The sequence below is a fragment of the Berghia stephanieae genome, chromosome 4 (assembly GCF_034508935.2).
Source record: "Berghia stephanieae isolate SIO BIC M18660-M18661 chromosome 4, UCSD_Bste_1.3, whole genome shotgun sequence".
Taxonomy (NCBI): Eukaryota; Metazoa; Mollusca; class Gastropoda; order Nudibranchia; family Aeolidiidae; genus Berghia; species Berghia stephanieae.
The window spans coordinates 18,331,122-18,348,348 of NC_088363.1; the positions used below are offsets into that span (position 1 = coordinate 18,331,122).

Consider the following 17,227-nt stretch of genomic DNA (forward strand, 5'->3'; position numbering starts at 1 on the left):
TGACCATCAATTGCCTTGTCTCACTTTTGACATCTGGCGCCAGTTTGTCTAGACTTATGCCAAAAAAATGTGAGTGACTCCAAAATTCATACAAATACAAGTGAGTACAGGTGTCAAATATGACACAAGACATGTTGGTAAATTTTTTCACGGATCCACCACTTGACCTGAGCTTTTATCAGAGGAAAGTGTTTGACAAGGCAAAATCAGCGGAAAATTTTTAAGAAAATCCCAAAATCAAGGAATTCCGCAGAAGATTATCATCACTGCATTTACCACAATATTTTGACTCACTGATGAAGGAATTGTTTTGCAATACCCGACAATGTTCTGCATTTTTTCTATCGCCTGTGTTAAAATTGTGAGTAATGTTCAAGATCTGTGGGACTGATCTTTTGGGTGACAGGCAAGTACAACTATGGTCTTGGGTTCTTAGTTTACAAAGTGCGACAAGCACCTATCCCCTACTCATGCCATTGCGCATGCCTTATTGTCCCTATTTTGCCAACAAAATGGCATGGATGACTTCATCAATCTACGAGACCTGGATGTGCAAACATTGAGATCATTGGGCTTCATCCTTGTCTTACAACCATGTTCAAGAACGTTTCTAAGTGTCCCGTGTAGTTTGACAAATGCGCGTTGCATTGTAGATCCCAGCACTAAGTTACCCAAGTGCCCAACCAAAGTCTCACAGAGATGACGTATGGATCGGGACTTTTGACCTCCCATAGTGGACAGGAAGGTCACTGTTGCTGTGTATTCTATCTCCCTATAATATTTCCTCTTCCAGGTTGCTTTCAGCCTAAAAGTGTCGCAAGTACTGTAAAACTAAAACCTTTAAAAACAAACAAAACCCATATGACGAATGGATTCCTTGCCATATGGGAGACACAAAGGTATTTCTAATACTAATAAACAGTCACTCAGAGAGATGGTTAACAATTTACAAAGGAGGAAGGGGGGGGGGGGGGGCATCATCTCTGAAGGAAAAGCACTTGCATCCTTCATGAGCCATCAACAATTCAACTTTGGAATAACCTCACCGAAGATGCAGTTGAAGTTAAAGTACATGATTTGGATTTGTGCGGCTATGTGGTCTTGTCGTATGACACTCGCTTTCGGATCGAAAGGTCCTGGGTTCAAACCTCGCTCCGTGTATAGTTGAGTCCTTGGAAAAGGCTCTTTACTCATATTCTCTCACTGTACTCAGATGTAAAATGAGTACCTGGCCATTAACAGCGTTTCTGTAAGAAAAAAAAGTTATATCACCTAACTGACGTCGTGTCTCGTTCTATATATGTTACGTGTTGCTGTTGGTCAGGGACCCCTTGTAAAGCGCTTTGAGCACATTTAGTGGATATTGCGTTATATAAATGCTCTATTGCTTTTATTTATTTATTTTTTTTAGATACGTGCTTTATCAGAGTACGGCAGTTAACTGGTTAATTTACTTAGAGAAACAATTAGTATTCACTAAAATTGTAATATATCGCCTAAGACTAAGAGGCGTCATGTTGAGTGTTGCTGTTGGCCAGGGATCCCTTGTAAAGCGCTTTGAGCATGTTTAGTGGATATTGCGCTAAATAAAAGCTCAATTTTATTTTAGTTTTAGTTTTTTATTTGGATCATATTACAAGAATCCTAAAATATATATATGTGATGCTGAATATTGCTTATGTAAAACTTGCGGCAATACACCAAAGGTGGACTGCAAGTAAAGGAAGAAGAGGAAGCATCTATTTCCCTTATAGAGAGGTCTCCAGTAAAGAGCTGGGGCAAACCCAAGCCTCGTCCAAAACACATCTCATTTCAAAGTAGGACACAGCCACATGGAAGAATGGAAAAGGATAAACAGCTTTAGGGGGTTAGAAGAGTCAGCAAAAGTGAAAATTTATGAATACTCATCGGCCTATGGGTACAAATCCAACCCTGACTTGGGGTGATCGCTCGCATATATTATTCACAATGATACAACAAAAAAGATAATCGTTATTTTTGCAATTTTTATTCTTTCAAATCATTTAAAAAATAAATAAACTTGAATTGTCATAACTCTCCTTTCTCACACAAACATGAATTTCTACAGTATTTGCTCAAAACTCATTTCTCATACAAACATGAATTTCTACTGCATTTGCTCAAAATTTCAAAACAACTTACACAAATCTCATTCAAAATTTACAAAAAGAAAAGACAAATTTATCTCAAAAACAGATAAAAAATAAAAAGCTTCTACATACAGTATCTTATTTTTTCTATCTTCGTCACGGTCAAAAAGAATATGTACTGGGGCAGGAATGAGGGGGGGGGGGGGGGGGGGGGTGGAGTGGGAGGGAGGTAATGGTAGATAAGGAGATAATCATTTTGTTTTAGAGATGAGCGTCTCTACAGCTCTTGCAACTTGGTCTTTAGACATATTGTTGAGAGGGAGACTGGATTCTTTGCCGAATGCTGGAACAGAAACAATGAAAGTGAAAGACATTATTAATATATATGTGGTAATGGTAAGAGCGTATTGTCTCTTATCATGGCAAATCTCTTTGACTCTTACAAATGTTGAACAAAAGACTGAAAGTTAATCCAATCTGAATAAAATGTCGACTTGCACCAAAACTTATTTTGCTTGTCAAAATCTATACAGGGGTGACATATGGTTTTTGTTTCAATCAAATTGCTATGTCTGTGGTGGACTAAGAACTTTCTTTATAACAACTTGTTTGAGTTTAGCATATATATATGTGTATAATGTTGCAATCGCAGACAGGAAACTCAACTTCAGTTAATAGCAACATTTTCGCTGATCCCAAGGTGTTGTGATTATCCGGAGTGGACTGTGTGTGTATATATATATATATATATATATATATATATATATATATATATATATATTATATATATATATATATATAAACAACATAAATTCCTATCCCTGTCTGATTTGGTTACAGTTTTCATATTAAATATGTTTAATTTAAAAAGTGGCTACCTCTATTTGCAGTTGTCCTGCAAATAGTACTTTCCGATATTTGCAGCAGTAATGCAAGTAGTAGTTTTTGCTCCTTTTTATTATTTGCAATAGAACTTCAAATGGTAATTTTTGTTTCTTTTTCTTATTTTCAAATTTCAACTGCCAAAGTAAATTACTGACCATATCTAGCATAGATCTTTGGTGGGACATTGGCAGATTCTCTGACAAGGAATGGGAACTTAGGATTTGCCTTCTTCAAAGAAACATAGTTCTCATTGATGAAATCCCTGAAAGTGAAAATTAAAAAAAAAAAATAAATGAAAAGATGAAGATTACAAAAAAAATTGCTCTTTGAAATAAAGGCTCAGACAAAATTAAATCTGAGTTGATGGTGCTTTTGTGAGGGCATCTTCCTCTCCTGTTACGAAAAACAAACAGTATTAATACTCTTGTACTTGAAATCAATATTATAATTATAGCGACACTGATTACAAAACAGTTTGAATTCTGTTTCTATCCTGATCAGAAATGTAGTTAGGTCCTTGGAAAAGACTCTTTACTCACATTCTCTCACCATACTCGGGTGTAAAATGAGTACCTGGTGACAACAGCGTTGTTTCTGTCAGGAAAAAATTGTAATATCTCCTGACAGACGTCATGTCTCGCTCTGCATGCTATCTGTTGCTTTTGGCTAGGGACCCTTGTAAAACGCTCTGAGCACATTTAGTGGATATTGCACTATATAAATGCTCTCTAGTTTAAAAAAAAAAACGTGGGTTGTTTTGGTAAGGTCGCATAATAATGAGATGCAGCATTTAGTTTGTATTGTTTCTTTCAATAACATATGGCACAATGTGTACCATAATATAATAAGGCAAAGCCAACCAATTGCATTGTTGATTACACATTTGGCACTTGATGTCTTTATCTATGAATCCGGTCCCTAATCACTACCACCCCTCACTTATCTCCCAGCGCCTCTCTTCTCACTCCCCATCTTCCCCAACCCCTTATCACTTCCTTGATTTTAATACAGTTACAGTATCAGGTCATCACTGCCTCGCTAGTCTCCCACTGGTACAGGTACACATTAGAGTGAAGTGTCGAATGCATAAGACACTGGTCAAACATACTTCACAAACCCCCTCCCTCCACTCACAAACACACACACATACACACTTTAAAACACATTAACTAGCACAGTTAATGCCAACGGAGAATGATGACAGCTTTTATTTCCGTTCAATAGAAACATATAGGCAAAAGAATTTTATCATGGAACGGGAAAGTGAAGGTCCAGTATGTTTGAGATTTCCGTGTTCGCCTCCGATAGTGTTCAAGATTTACGTGTTGCCAATACTATGATAATAGAGGGATTAAAACAGGTAATTGAGATGTGTTCGAGATTTTTGTGCTAAACTGTAGTATTTTTTAAATATCAATATTGTTAAAATCAGATACTATTTTTAAAAAAAAAAGTTTTAAAAGAATAAAAACAGTAAAATGCCATAAAAGAGGTTGAAAAGTATGTTTTAAAAATATAAAAAACAAAAATGATAAGACTGAAAACATCAAGGACTAATTCATACAAACAAAAATAAATTAATCAATATCGTCAGGAAGCCATGATGAGAAAATAAATGAAAACATGACACATGACATAGCGGTGGGAACTTAAAATGTGTTGGCATGAATTGAACAAAGTTAAGATGTTATTCTAACTACAAGCATTTTAATTTTGAAAATAAATGCATTTGAAAATTATCAAATTTAGGTTCAGAACTCCTGGCATCAGAATTTTAGATGAATTTATCATTATTTGGCAGCATTCATGAGGAAAGAAAGACGAAAAAATGATAGCAAAAGATCAGCAAAATTCCTCTTCATAACATAGGCACCTTTTACTGACCCCCCATCACATGACAATTTCCTGTCAGAACTTTCTTATGAATGGGCAAGGTGGGTCACAATTTGCCGCTGTGATTATTGCCACACAGTATCTGTCAATAATGATGGATGGTTATTGGCAGACAATGTCTGGCAATACCGATGGACGGTTCTATACAGACACAGTTTTCGAATTCTGCTCTTTTAAACATTTATCCACATCCCAGAATATGGAATGTTCCGTAACGCATATATAAATAAGTGAAGCTAATAAATTATCAATAAAAGCATTAAATTAACCAACAATAAATCTGGCGATGGATAGTAGGTTACTATATATACACAATGTGCATCGATATCCGTGTGAATGTCACGGCTGAATGGTTAAGTCGTCTATCGTATGCCTTAGAAGGCTTGTCAGAATCGACGCTGTGGGTTCGAATCCTGGTTCCGCCACTTTTTGTTTTGTTTTGTTTTCTTTCTCAGAGCGTTGCAAAAGATAAATGTCCCTCCACCCCCGACTTTTTTTTCTTCTTTTAAATCTTTTTCTCTCAGTCTTTTGGTTCCTTTCTATAGAATATTGTAAATTGTGATATTCGTCCCCTATCTCCTATCTCGTACTCCTATCTCAAAAAGTTTATATACTAAAAGAATAAATAATTAAAAAACAAACAAACAAACAAAAAATTGAGAGCAATCAAAAGGTCAGATAGAAAGAAAATAAATTTTTAAATAAAAACAATTTAATGAAATGGAACAAGGAGAAAAAAAGACTCGCTTAAATTAAATTTTGAAAAACACCAAAAAACAAAAATAAACAGCAAAAACCAGAAAGATAACCATAGTAATCGCTGACTGCATTTATAATTTAGAGGCAATGACAATTTAAATAAAGGTTTATAAAACAAAAAAAACTCTCAAAAACAATCCCAAGATTTAGAACAAATAAATTTTTAAAGAGAGAGAGAGAGAGAGAGAGAGAGAGAGAGAGAGAGAGAGAGAGAGAGAGAGAGAGAGAGAGAGGGGGGGGGGGGGGGAGAGAGAGAGAGAGAGGGGGAGAGAGAGAGAGAGAGAGAGAGAAAATTTCCTCGGAAACAGAGCAGGGAACAATAATAATAATAATAATAATAATAATAATAATAATAATAATAATATTATTATTAATGACAATAATAATTATTATAATAGTAATAAATATTTGAGAAAAAACAAAACAGAACAGAACAAATAATTTGAGCAAAATATACAATGAATTCAAATTGAACAATTATCGGAGAAATAAAAAATTCAATTAATTAAAAAACTACTGCTCAGAACAAAAGAAAAGTGAAAACAATGAACATCTTTTGGGAAGCAAAAAGAAAAGAAGAAAAAAGAAAAAATAAGAGAGGGAACGAGCAGAATCAAACCAGTGCAGCTAAAAGGAACAAAATGAACCGTGGTCTAACCCACTGAGCTGTCTATCCACACCAATATATGGTGTATCTTAAAATTCCTATACGAGCTAGATAATTTTCACCATCTTTGCTTCCTTGTCTTGAAAGTTATTTTCATCTCTGAATCGGATAATATGTTGTTTGATCTACTTTTGTGGAAGTGTGATAATAAATTGTATTATTTTGTATGAAGAAAGGAAAGGGTGCGGACAGGAAAATAGCAGGTGCGGTCGATTTTGGGGTGAACAACATTTAGGCCTAGGGATCCATCCGCAAAGTAAACACATTTCCGGCCATCATCAATAACCCCAAAATTGTGGTCAGAATGAACAAATTATAGAAACTAAGGTTAACAGGTAGGTAGGTAGTGAAATTTTAATGGTTGGTGGACTATGAACTGATTCGCTGAATAACAAGTTTCTTGCTGGTTGAAAAAAAAAGTCAGAATTGCCAGTATTACGTTTTCAGTTCAAAGTGTCAAAAACTTACATTTCATTGATCCTTTGCTTTTTTTAAAAAAGCTGGATTTGGCATTTGAGCACTATTAATATTAACTTTGAGTATGAGTATGAGTTCATCGTAGAGGGCCGGTGGCCCGTTGATGGTCTTTGGATCGGTCTCCACCAACTCTCTCCCCTCCCAAACCCCCAAAATTATTTGGGTCCCCGAGTTTGCGGTAGTACCGACTATTCCATGTGTCAACAATTCGCTGATATCTTGTGTTAAATATCACTTGATATTAACGGGTTTGGGACACAAATTACCACTGGCATTTTTATCGGATTATTTGGTATTTTTCATGCTTAGTTTGGGATTTTCATAAAATCTTTCTGCTAACGTGATCAAACGTATGTGGCAATAATAAAAAAAACCTGGACTTTTGATTCTTAGCCGACATTGTCTAGCAACAACCAAAAGCCTGACCTTTTCGTTAATGCCAGACAGGTGTCTGTCGATAATCATTTTTCATCATTGGCAGACATATCTGGCAATAACGACAGCCACAATTTGCTCACTGCTGCTGCTAACACTGACTTAACTGAAACTGAACTTATCTTAGATAACTGCATTATCATTAACATTGTTATATGTACGAAATTCACCAGGGGATAACGAAAATAAATGAAAAAAGCTCTTAGAGCAAGTACTTTATAGTAAATAAAATTTGAGAAATAGAGTATGATGAGACGAGAAGCGATTCGGCGATGTAGATATCTAGTGACACAAAAACAAGACTGAAAATCGGAGAAAGTGAAAGTAGGGTTTGGAGGTGACATTTTGTCACTATAGTCCCCATGATAACTTCATTAAGGCTAAGGGCCTAATGAAAAATGACACACATTTCTAACAGACAATTTTTAGAACAGTTTTTGGTGACAAACCTTATTCCCTGGCTGGCAGCAGACTTTTGGCAAAGATGAAACCGTAATTCTTTCAAATGTTTACCTATCTTGACAGCAGTCGCCATTTTGACATTGAGTAATTGAAAAGATAACGTAAGACCTAGAATGCGAAACGAAATCAACCTATTTTTATGTGTGTTGTTTGCCAGCGAATAAAAGTAAACAAAATTTTCCTACTTTGGAAGTAAACTCTTGATGTCAGTTTTTGCAAATCAAGTTAGAAATAACAAGCTTAGCTTTTTTCAGGATAAGATATTCATCAAATTTACCTGTTTACACTTCAGTTCGGTCTGAGGGAAACTAAAAACTTTCGGGGAGTTGAAAGATCGACCAGCTGATTTACGAGTTTTATAAATTTTATTGTGTGCTGTCGAGCACAATAAGGTGATTTCCCGTACTTAATTTCTCTTTCGGCATCGTGTCTATTCTCACAAACGGTCAGGTTTTTTTCCCATTCATCTATCTCCTTTATTTCAGTAACAGTTATAGATTCCATGCAAACGTGATTTTATTGTGGGTTGATGATGATGCTGAAGTCTGAAGTTGAATGACATTCATTTCCTTGAGATTTATTTTTGTGGGAGGCCTTCCGAAAGCTCCTACATCCCCAGTATTCTTGTTTTTTATAATGTTCTAGTAGGGGGTATGGGAGGGGGGAAACTTTTTTTTTAAAAAAGTCTCCCCCCTCCCATACCCCCTACTATAACTTTATAAAAGAAGTTTCCCCTCTCCCAAACCCCTTACAAATACTGGGGATGTAGGAGCTTTCGGAAGGCCTCCCATATTTGTTCCTGATGTAGGCTATAAATTTCCTCATCCTTGTATTAGAAGAGGTCGACGGTGTTGAAATATTAAATTAGAAATTAAATTCGCATCTTGTTTTTAAGTCTGTTGCCAGCTGCGGAAGCATAATAATAATAATAATAATAATAATAATAATAATAATAATAATAATAATAATAATAATAATAATAATAATAATACACATTTATACAGCGCTCATTCTCGTGTAAAACACAAGCTCTGGGCATTTTACAATATAAATTATCAATTTTGAGTGAAAAAAAAAATGCAATGCAATGAATTCATGCCAAATCAAGGATTCATTGCGTCAATAAAAGCATACCAGTTTATGACAGACCCAGTTTGTGACAGTCACAGCCCACAGTGGGAAAGCATGCCAGTTTGTCAGAGTCAGTCTGAGGCCCGGTTTGTCACAGACCCAGTTTGTCACAGGCCTACTCTGCCTCAACTGTGCCCTGTGCATGATGGCAGTTATCACTGACACTCTCAAAAAGAGTAAATCTGGAGCCTGTGACAAACTGGGCAACCTCCCCAGCTGCAGTTTGAAATCAATCTACATTTACCAAACTATAACTTTCCATTTAAATACTGATTACCCTTTAAACTCATCTTTGATTTTAATGCAAATAAAATTATCGTCAGACAAATATAAGTAAATCTTTTTTTTTTTATCAAAGGAGCTCAGAATCTCGTTAAAATTTTTTTTTATTGGTCCTAGTAATAGTATACTTGCCCTTTTTTAACCTCATTACTTGCTCTTGTTTAATGTTTCATAAACACATAAGGTTGACAATAAGGAGTACCAGTGACTTCTGTCTTCCGCCAGCTTTCAAACCTCACCCCAGGCCCAACTGAAAGATGTCATCTCTCTTTCCAGCGATCTTCTCGGAGTCTCCAGTGGTCTTCCCCTATTGTGGTTATGCTGCGGTGTCCATCTGAGTGCTGTTTTCTGGATTTTTCCCTCCTTCATCCGACAAACATGGCCAACCCATCTCCATCTTCTTGATTTGACTGTTTCAGAAATGAGGGTCATGTCAGCTTTTTTTGTAGAAGATCTTTAGTTGTTATTTTGTTGGGCCAAAAAATGTGGAAGATTTTTCGTAGACATTTATTTTGGAAAATATCTTATTTGCAAAAAAACGTTTTTGTTGATTTCAAAGATTCTGCTCCATATATAAGAACTGATAACACATTACTCTTGAATATGCCAATCTTTGCTTTTGTCGAAATTTTCTTTGCATTCCAAAGTTTGTTTAGGGTGCCAAAAGTTTTACTGGCCTTTTTTAACCTTTCATTTATTTCCTTTACTAAATCCCCATCTTCAGACATTTTAGCTAGAAGATAGCAAAATTCGTCCACGTTTTCTATCTCATCTTTTAATAGTTTGATGGGTTCTTTTTGTTTTGCATTTATTCTCATTGTTTTTGTTTTGGCTATGTTTTTTTATTTAAGCCTATTTTCAAGGCATTGCGGGCGATCTTCTGTGTTTTTGTTTCCATGTCCTGAAATTTTTGTGCCAAGAGAAAAATGTCATCTGCAAAATCCAGATGTCCCAACATTTCTGAAAAAGTCCATCTGATTCCTGTTTTGGTCCCTTTTATCGATTCTTTCATCACCCAATTGAGTGCCAATAGGAAGACAAATCGGGATAACACACAGCCCTGTTTTACACTAGTCTCTATTTGAAAGTTTTCTGAGAGTCCTTGTTTGCAAATTACTTTTGCCTTGAAGTCAGTACTTTCTTTTGTGGCAGGTTGTAGTGTCTCGTGATGTTCCATAGTGTCTGGTGGTGAATGCTGCCAAATGCTTTTTCAAAGTCTGAAGAAATTTGCATATAAAGTTGCGTTCCATTCATTGCTCTGTTCAATGATTTGCATTAATGAGAAAATATGGTTGGAACTAGACTGTCCTTTCTGAAAGCATTCCGTTTGTTTTCTTAATTGTGATTCTATACTTGGATTCTCATGGTATATGAGTATCTTGCTGAAGACTTTGCTTGTGATTGAGAGGAGCACTATTCCCCTTCAATTTCTACATTCAGGGTTGCGCATTTTGAGAAGTTTTGCTATAAGATCTGTGCTCCATTCAGCTGTCATTTTCTCAGCATTCCAGATACAGTGCAATCCCTATTTAGCGACATCGCCTGGGACTGGAAAACTTACGTCGTTATCCAATGGTGTTGTTATTCCAGGGTTTTCAAGATGGCTGAAAAAGGGGGCATGGTGAGAGAAGTGAATACATAACAGTGCGATGTGCAGTCCGGTACCTGAGAGAAGACACATCTCAACAATGTTAGAATGTGTATATCTCCTGTTTACAAAGGATAGACTAGTTTTCACTCTCCATTGTTTGATCCTAAGCAGTGCTTGAACACCATTTAACAAATCTAAAAATAAATTTTAAAAATCAAGTGCCAATATGGTAGTACCGCACAAGAATGCAGATGCACATTAAAATCAAATCCATGCGATACTACAAATGAGTCTTGATTACTTAAATTTTTTAAGTGCACCAAAATTTACAAGCGCTTAAAAATGAGTAGCTCTACATCTTGTGATATTAAAAACAAAAAAAATCAAAACAAAACAAAACAAACTGGGTATTAACCACAATAAGATCGAATTTAAGACTGATGTTTAGAGAAACAACTGAAATGAAAATAATAAAATGAAAGAGGCTGTTATTGTTTTCCCTGCTATATTAAGCTTTTTTTTCCTGTGTCCTGTCCAGCGAAATTCACAAATTGCAATCATATTCATTTTTAACCAATCCATCACTTTCACAGCTTGATGTAACCTGTAGTTAGATATGCCTTTATCTAATCAGCCCATTTTCATTCAATCTACTGTCTCTTTTTTTCTCTTTCTCTCTCTTTCTCTCACACACACAGACTACCTGAAGGAAGGGATATTTATTCAATTTCTCGACTGGAATGATGTGTGTCATCTTCATGAATATATCTTAGACTTTTAAAACTAAAGACCACTTTATTATACACAAACCTGACTCTGCCACAGTACGATCGACTATGGAAGTGTCGAAAGCTACCGAGGACCATGTGCCACCTCCACGTTTTTCAGTGCGATATCTGGGCTCCATGTCGATGGATAGACTTTATCCACAATCCATGCAGCCTTTGGTCATGGCAGAAGTGCGTCGTAAAAAGGATGTACAAGAAGTGTTCATGGAAATTGTTGGTGAATCTCTTCTAGTATTTGCTGACACCAGCACCGTATCAGGAGTTAGTGATGATACCAATGTCAAAACGGACAATTCTCAGCCATTGCTCGAGCATCATTTGTCTGGGTTGACTCGATTTGCCAAACTTCATCAAGACCCTTTATGCTTTGCCTACTTGACCCGATATCAACTAAGTGCTGATTTTGAATGTCATGTCTTTATGGCCAGCTCGGAAGAAATTGTAAGTATCTGGTATCCAATTTTGACACAGTTGTTTCCTTCATTGGTGAAAATAAATTTATATTAAGCATTCTCGCTCTTAGTAAAAAAAGTTTCTCTCTCTCTCTCTCTCTCTCTCTCTCTCTCTCTCTTTCTTTCTCTCTCTCTCTTTCTCTTTCTGTTTCTCTCTCTCTCACTCACACTCTCTCTCTCAATCTCTCACTCTCTCTCTCTCTCTCTCTCTCTCTCTCTCTCTCTCTCTCTCTCTCTCTCTCTCTCTCTCTCTCCCTTCCTTCTCCCCAATTATGTGTTTGCTGTCTTTTACTCCTTTCACCATTTAAATTGATCAAACCATTGTATATCATTTGCATCTTTTTATTTTTATAAAAAACTTTGATTGTCAAAATGATTATTATAGTTTAGAGGTAAAGAGATACTATTTTTTTTAATTATCATTTTTGACAAATAGCATAAAGTGCTAAAAGCAAATATCGGATTTAATAATGATAATACTAATCAAACGTCATTATGATAGATTCCCCAGTTGTTCAAAGCAATCAGAGAAGCTTCTAAAGACATCCATAGTAAGCCGCCTCAGTCACAGCTCCCAGCAACAACGACACCAACGACAACATCAGTTTCCTCTCCCTCTTCTCAAACAATGACTGCAACAACAACAGCAACAACACAGCACTGCATTGGCTCCACCAGTCCATCAGCTGGCAGTATTGATGTAGCTGAACCTGTGGATCAGTCAAATTCTTTATTTGAGGTAAGATATTTATAATACAACCTAATTTGCTCCCTTGTATTATTATATTTCTATATTGGTACTTCATTGTGTTGTGTTCTTAAATTATTGATAAATAAGTTTTATTTCAAGAATCAACAAACCAACTTGTTACAGTAAAGAACATTTATTAAGCAACATAACATAAGATACATGTGTACAGGATGACGGTTGGATACAGAATGACTCTCAACAAGGTAGTTACTAGAACAGACGCTAGTTGTGAACGATACTACATCAGATGGACGATACAAGTTACGATACTTGAATACAATAGCTTTCATTCACAACACATTGTCTTAAGCTTCCTGAGCCGAAGTCTACAATTTTTTGTTTCCAACTCGTTGCCAGTGCTTAGTTAAAAAAAAAAAAAACAAAAAAAAAACAACAACAACAAATCTTTATCGATTAGTCGTGTTTTATAAATTTTGGATTATAATGCTTTCAATGTGAATCATTTTGTTTTGCTGTGACTGAATCGTAGATAGACACTAAATAAAAGGCAGAAATATTGCTGCTCATTATATCTTTAAATCTAAGAAAATGAAAGGAAAGTTAAATAAGCAAATGTAAGGGTTATTGGAGTCTTTGATAAATTTTGCTACTGAGTATTTTTAGTAATTTAAATTTCCTGTCTAATTTTCTTGAATCACGAGCCTTTACATTTTAATAGTAGATCTATATTTGATGCTAATCTGAGAACTTTTAAACAAAGCGCTTTACAAGGGGTCCCTAGCCAACAGCAACACTTAACATGTAAGACGAGACATGACGCCTGTTAGGCGATATTACAATTTTTTTTGACAGGTAGATACTCATTTTACACCCGAGTACGGTGAGAGAATTTGGGTAAATAGTAGCCTTTTCCAAGGACTCAACCATGCACAGCTTGGGACTCGAACCCAGGACCTTAAGATTTGAAGGCGAGTGTCATGTCACTAGACCACATAGTTGAATGGATGGAGCAAAGAAAGTGTTCTCCTCTAAAAAGGCAATTATACTACCCAATGGTTTAGGCATTTATTATTCTTTGTAATTTCCATCCAGCAAGAATTAAAGAACGATGTTAATAATTTCTTGAAACATTTGCAATCTTCTTCAGGTGAAATATCTTGGCAGAATCAAAGTTTCCAACAAACGTGTGACAGCAGAATATATTGACCAGATTGGAGAGAAGATGATTGCCAGGGAGGAAGATTTAGTGATGAAAAAACATGAACAACAAAAGGAATTAACAAGGAATAAGAAGCGACACCCCAGTGACAACAGCATAAAATCACTGCCTGATGAGTTGGATGATGGGTCCATTAAACTTGCTGAAAATAGTCTAATAGAACAGAAAGAGACCTTGAATCAAAATAAGGGCATCAAGTTTCCTTTATTCAAACGGGGGTCGTTACAAGGAAATGACAATGACAGCAGCATGGATGAAGGGAGCAGCAATGACGGTAGCTGTGATAACATAACTGGTACGGGTGCTATGACTCAAGAAGGTGGACATGGAGGCCCAACAGCCCTTCATGTCGATTTCAGATCAGACAGCGATGGCAGCAGAGAGAAACTTGATGAAAAAGACACTTCTCCATCTTCTGTAAATTTGAGCAGCTCTTTACGTAGGAGACATGTATCTGCTCTAGATGCCAAGAGAAGTGAATCTCCCTTAGTTGTGATGCAGAAGACATCTTTGGATGATAGTTTTTTGCAAATATCTCAACGGAAGGAAGATCCTTATCATGTGACTAATTTGCCCCTTTTAGACAGCAATCGTACCATGTTGTTTCAAATTTCTGACCATGACATCTCTCTAGTCAGCCTTGAGAAAAAACAAGGTGTCATGGAAAGGAACTTTAAAGACATCTCATTTGTATCTCAGGTATGTCATGAATAACTTAATGCCATGAACAAAGAGTAATTACTGACATAATAAAAAAATAAATGGAAATATTAACATTTTGTCTGTGAATCAAAAAGAGGTTAACTCATTTGGTAAAGCCCTCACTTCACCTGTAAAGGGACTGAGATAGATTCTAGGTGCAGTCGATATTTTTTTCCAACTCCCCCTGTCCAATGATGATGATAATAATAATGATAATGATAATAATAATAATAATAATAATAATAATAATAATAATAATAATAATAATAATAATATAATAATAATAATAATAATAATAATAATAATAATAATAATAATAATAATAATAATAATAATAATAATAATAATAAAATAATGTGTTAAGTTGGTTTGAAATTACCGTTTGTTCATGTCATATTGTAGTGTTTGTTTTGTTTTTCTTTGTGTGTGACATACAGGGTTCCCACAAACAAGATCTTTTTGGCATTGTTGCAAGAGATACTGGATCTTCTTTTATGTGCTATATCCTCCAGTGCTTTACAGATTCTGTGGTAAGTTTTAATATCCAGGATTTAATAAGCCTGAATATGCAGCCTTTTTCTATTAGAAGAACACCATAATCCATATTTTGAATAAAATGGGCTTTTTTTGTAATGCTGTTTGACAGAGTCAGTCAGTTGACAAGAAAATTAAACAGTCAGGTGAATATCATTTTAATTTTAATGTCTTTAAATGGATTTCATCCATTTATATACCATTGTGCCATGACATACATAGAATTAAACCATATTCTCATTTTAATATTTTATCAACTCATTCTCTTATTCAGAACATAAATGAGAGTTTTAAATCAGACCCAGAATTTTTAAAAATAGTATTCAAATAATTTTCCATTGGTCAATGTTAGAAATGAGAAATGAAATAATGACACATCAGACCATTTTAAGAGCAACGTTTTCTCATAGGGCAATTCCACGGGTACTTGATGCAACAATCAGAGCAATCATACTTGTCTCAAAAACAACATATATGTATCATTTTTAAATGATAGTTTTACTTTTATTGACAAATAAGTTTAAATTTTAATGTATGTATTATATAATATATAGGTTGCAGAAATCATGGGCACACTACAAATGTCCTTTTCCGCTGCCTACAAGAAGCAGGGTGCTACCAGTCAAGCCAATACCTCCGGAATGTCTTCAGCTACTTCTCCTAGCCCAGGACTGTTGTCATCACCGTCACCATCATCATCTGTGGCACAGCATCAAGTATGCTCAATGTGTCCCATGCATCAGCTTAACAGGCTCTGTCAAGAGATTCATTGTAAGCTGCAACATTTAAATCTTTTTGCACGTCTTTCTGACACTTACATGTGTATATTATTTACATCCGTTAGGACTTACTTCTATTTTTTTTTTAAAGGGAGAGGTGGGGGGGGGGGGGGGGGGGGGGATGAGGAGAGGGTATAAAATATATCATTTTATATCATTTCACAACATTTGTGAGTTAAGCAAATTGGAATTGGTAGATATATTTGATTTAATGACGCTTAAAAGATGTAACTGTAAGGTGAAGAAATCATTGTATATTTTACAAGGGCAGAAATATTTTGTTAGTTTATTTTCATTTTAAATTTTCAAGTAAATCGGATGACCTCATGAGTAAATATGACCCACACCCTTGATCTGGTTTAACTTTTTAATTTTTAAATAAAATTAAATCCCATTTTCTTTCCTTAAGGATTCACAATGGAGGTTTAAATTTCTACAAACCTTCAAATTTCATTGCTTTTATGATTTGAAGTTTCAATTAAATTTCCAGTTGTCTCATTCACCCTTCGGATTATACACATAACATTGTGTGGGAAAATAAACATTTTTAAAGGACTCAGTACGTCTAGATTTCTCCCAAAATGAAACCTTGCTCAAGTGTTTTAGCATAGTTCCTTTTTGAATAAGCCTTCTTGTAAGATTTTTTCTTTTGATCATTAGCCTTGTCACCCCAAGCAGCCCACGACCTCTTGCTGAAAAAGATTCACAATCTGCCAGAAGTGGAACTCAATAAAATTAGACACCAAATGCAGGTAACTCATTAGATTTGGCATAAGTTTGTTGTGTTTTTCCTTTCCATCAATCTCTTTTAATTTCATTCACTCCCCATCATCATTTAAGAAAAAAATCATGATTCCTCTTCATCTTTGAATATTGCAATTCCAATCATAAACATTTATGTCAAAAAGTTTATAGGTGATTTGTGCTCCTAAATTTAAGTTTCCAATTCACTCCCCATCATCATTTAAGAAAAAAATCATGATTCCTCTTCATCTTTGAATATTGCAATTCCAATCATAAACATTTATGTCAAAAAGTTTATAGGTGATTTGTGCTCCTAAATTTAAGTTTCCAATTCACTCCCCATCATCATTTAAGAAAAAAATCATGATTCCTCTTCATCTTTGAATATTGCAATCTCTATCAGGCTGAATCCCCGGAGTCATTTGAAGAGTCTGTGGAGATGATGATGATCTGTCTCCGTCGGATGTGTGAATACAAACAAAGGGAGCACGCCCATCTGTCTGCAGGAAACAAACACATTAAGTCTGAGGTATGTCCCTTGTACTTGTTGTTCTCGGAATAAACTAGTGAAAAACGCATTCTACAAAATGAAGATACTCATTAT

The 17,227-nt window shown here is 35.4% G+C and overlaps 2 protein-coding genes across 3 annotated transcripts in view; one reads left to right on the forward strand and one right to left on the reverse strand.

Moving 5' to 3' along the window:
• Window positions 1–1,992: 1,992 nt before the first annotated feature.
• On the reverse strand, window positions 1,993–7,804 carry LOC144970152 (NADH dehydrogenase [ubiquinone] 1 alpha subcomplex subunit 2-like). Its single transcript, XM_078909437.1, has 3 exons — window positions 7,677–7,804; window positions 3,152–3,258; window positions 1,993–2,454 (listed from the first exon to the last, which is right to left on the reverse strand). The coding sequence occupies exons 1-3, from the start codon at window positions 7,760–7,762 to the stop codon at window positions 2,363–2,365; spliced, it is 285 nt and encodes a 94-aa protein (XP_078765563.1). The 5' UTR covers window positions 7,763–7,804; the 3' UTR covers window positions 1,993–2,362.
• LOC144970149 (TBC1 domain family member 1-like) overlaps window positions 7,801–17,227 on the forward strand; it is a 199,198-nt gene continuing 189,771 nt past the window's right edge. The window contains exons 1-8 of one of the 2 annotated variants that reach the window (XM_078909434.1): window positions 7,801–7,894; window positions 11,392–11,922; window positions 12,436–12,672; window positions 13,793–14,563; window positions 15,004–15,096; window positions 15,655–15,871; window positions 16,540–16,631; window positions 17,027–17,152. In XM_078909434.1, the coding sequence (XP_078765560.1) occupies window positions 11,530–11,922; window positions 12,436–12,672; window positions 13,793–14,563; window positions 15,004–15,096; window positions 15,655–15,871; window positions 16,540–16,631; window positions 17,027–17,152 (1,929 nt within the window). In that variant the 5' untranslated portion in view covers window positions 7,801–7,894; window positions 11,392–11,529. Of the gene's footprint in view, window positions 8,082–11,391; window positions 11,923–12,435; window positions 12,673–13,792; window positions 14,564–15,003; window positions 15,097–15,654; window positions 15,872–16,539; window positions 16,632–17,026; window positions 17,153–17,227 lie in introns of both variants that reach the window. The other variant, XM_078909433.1, reaches the window with a different exon arrangement.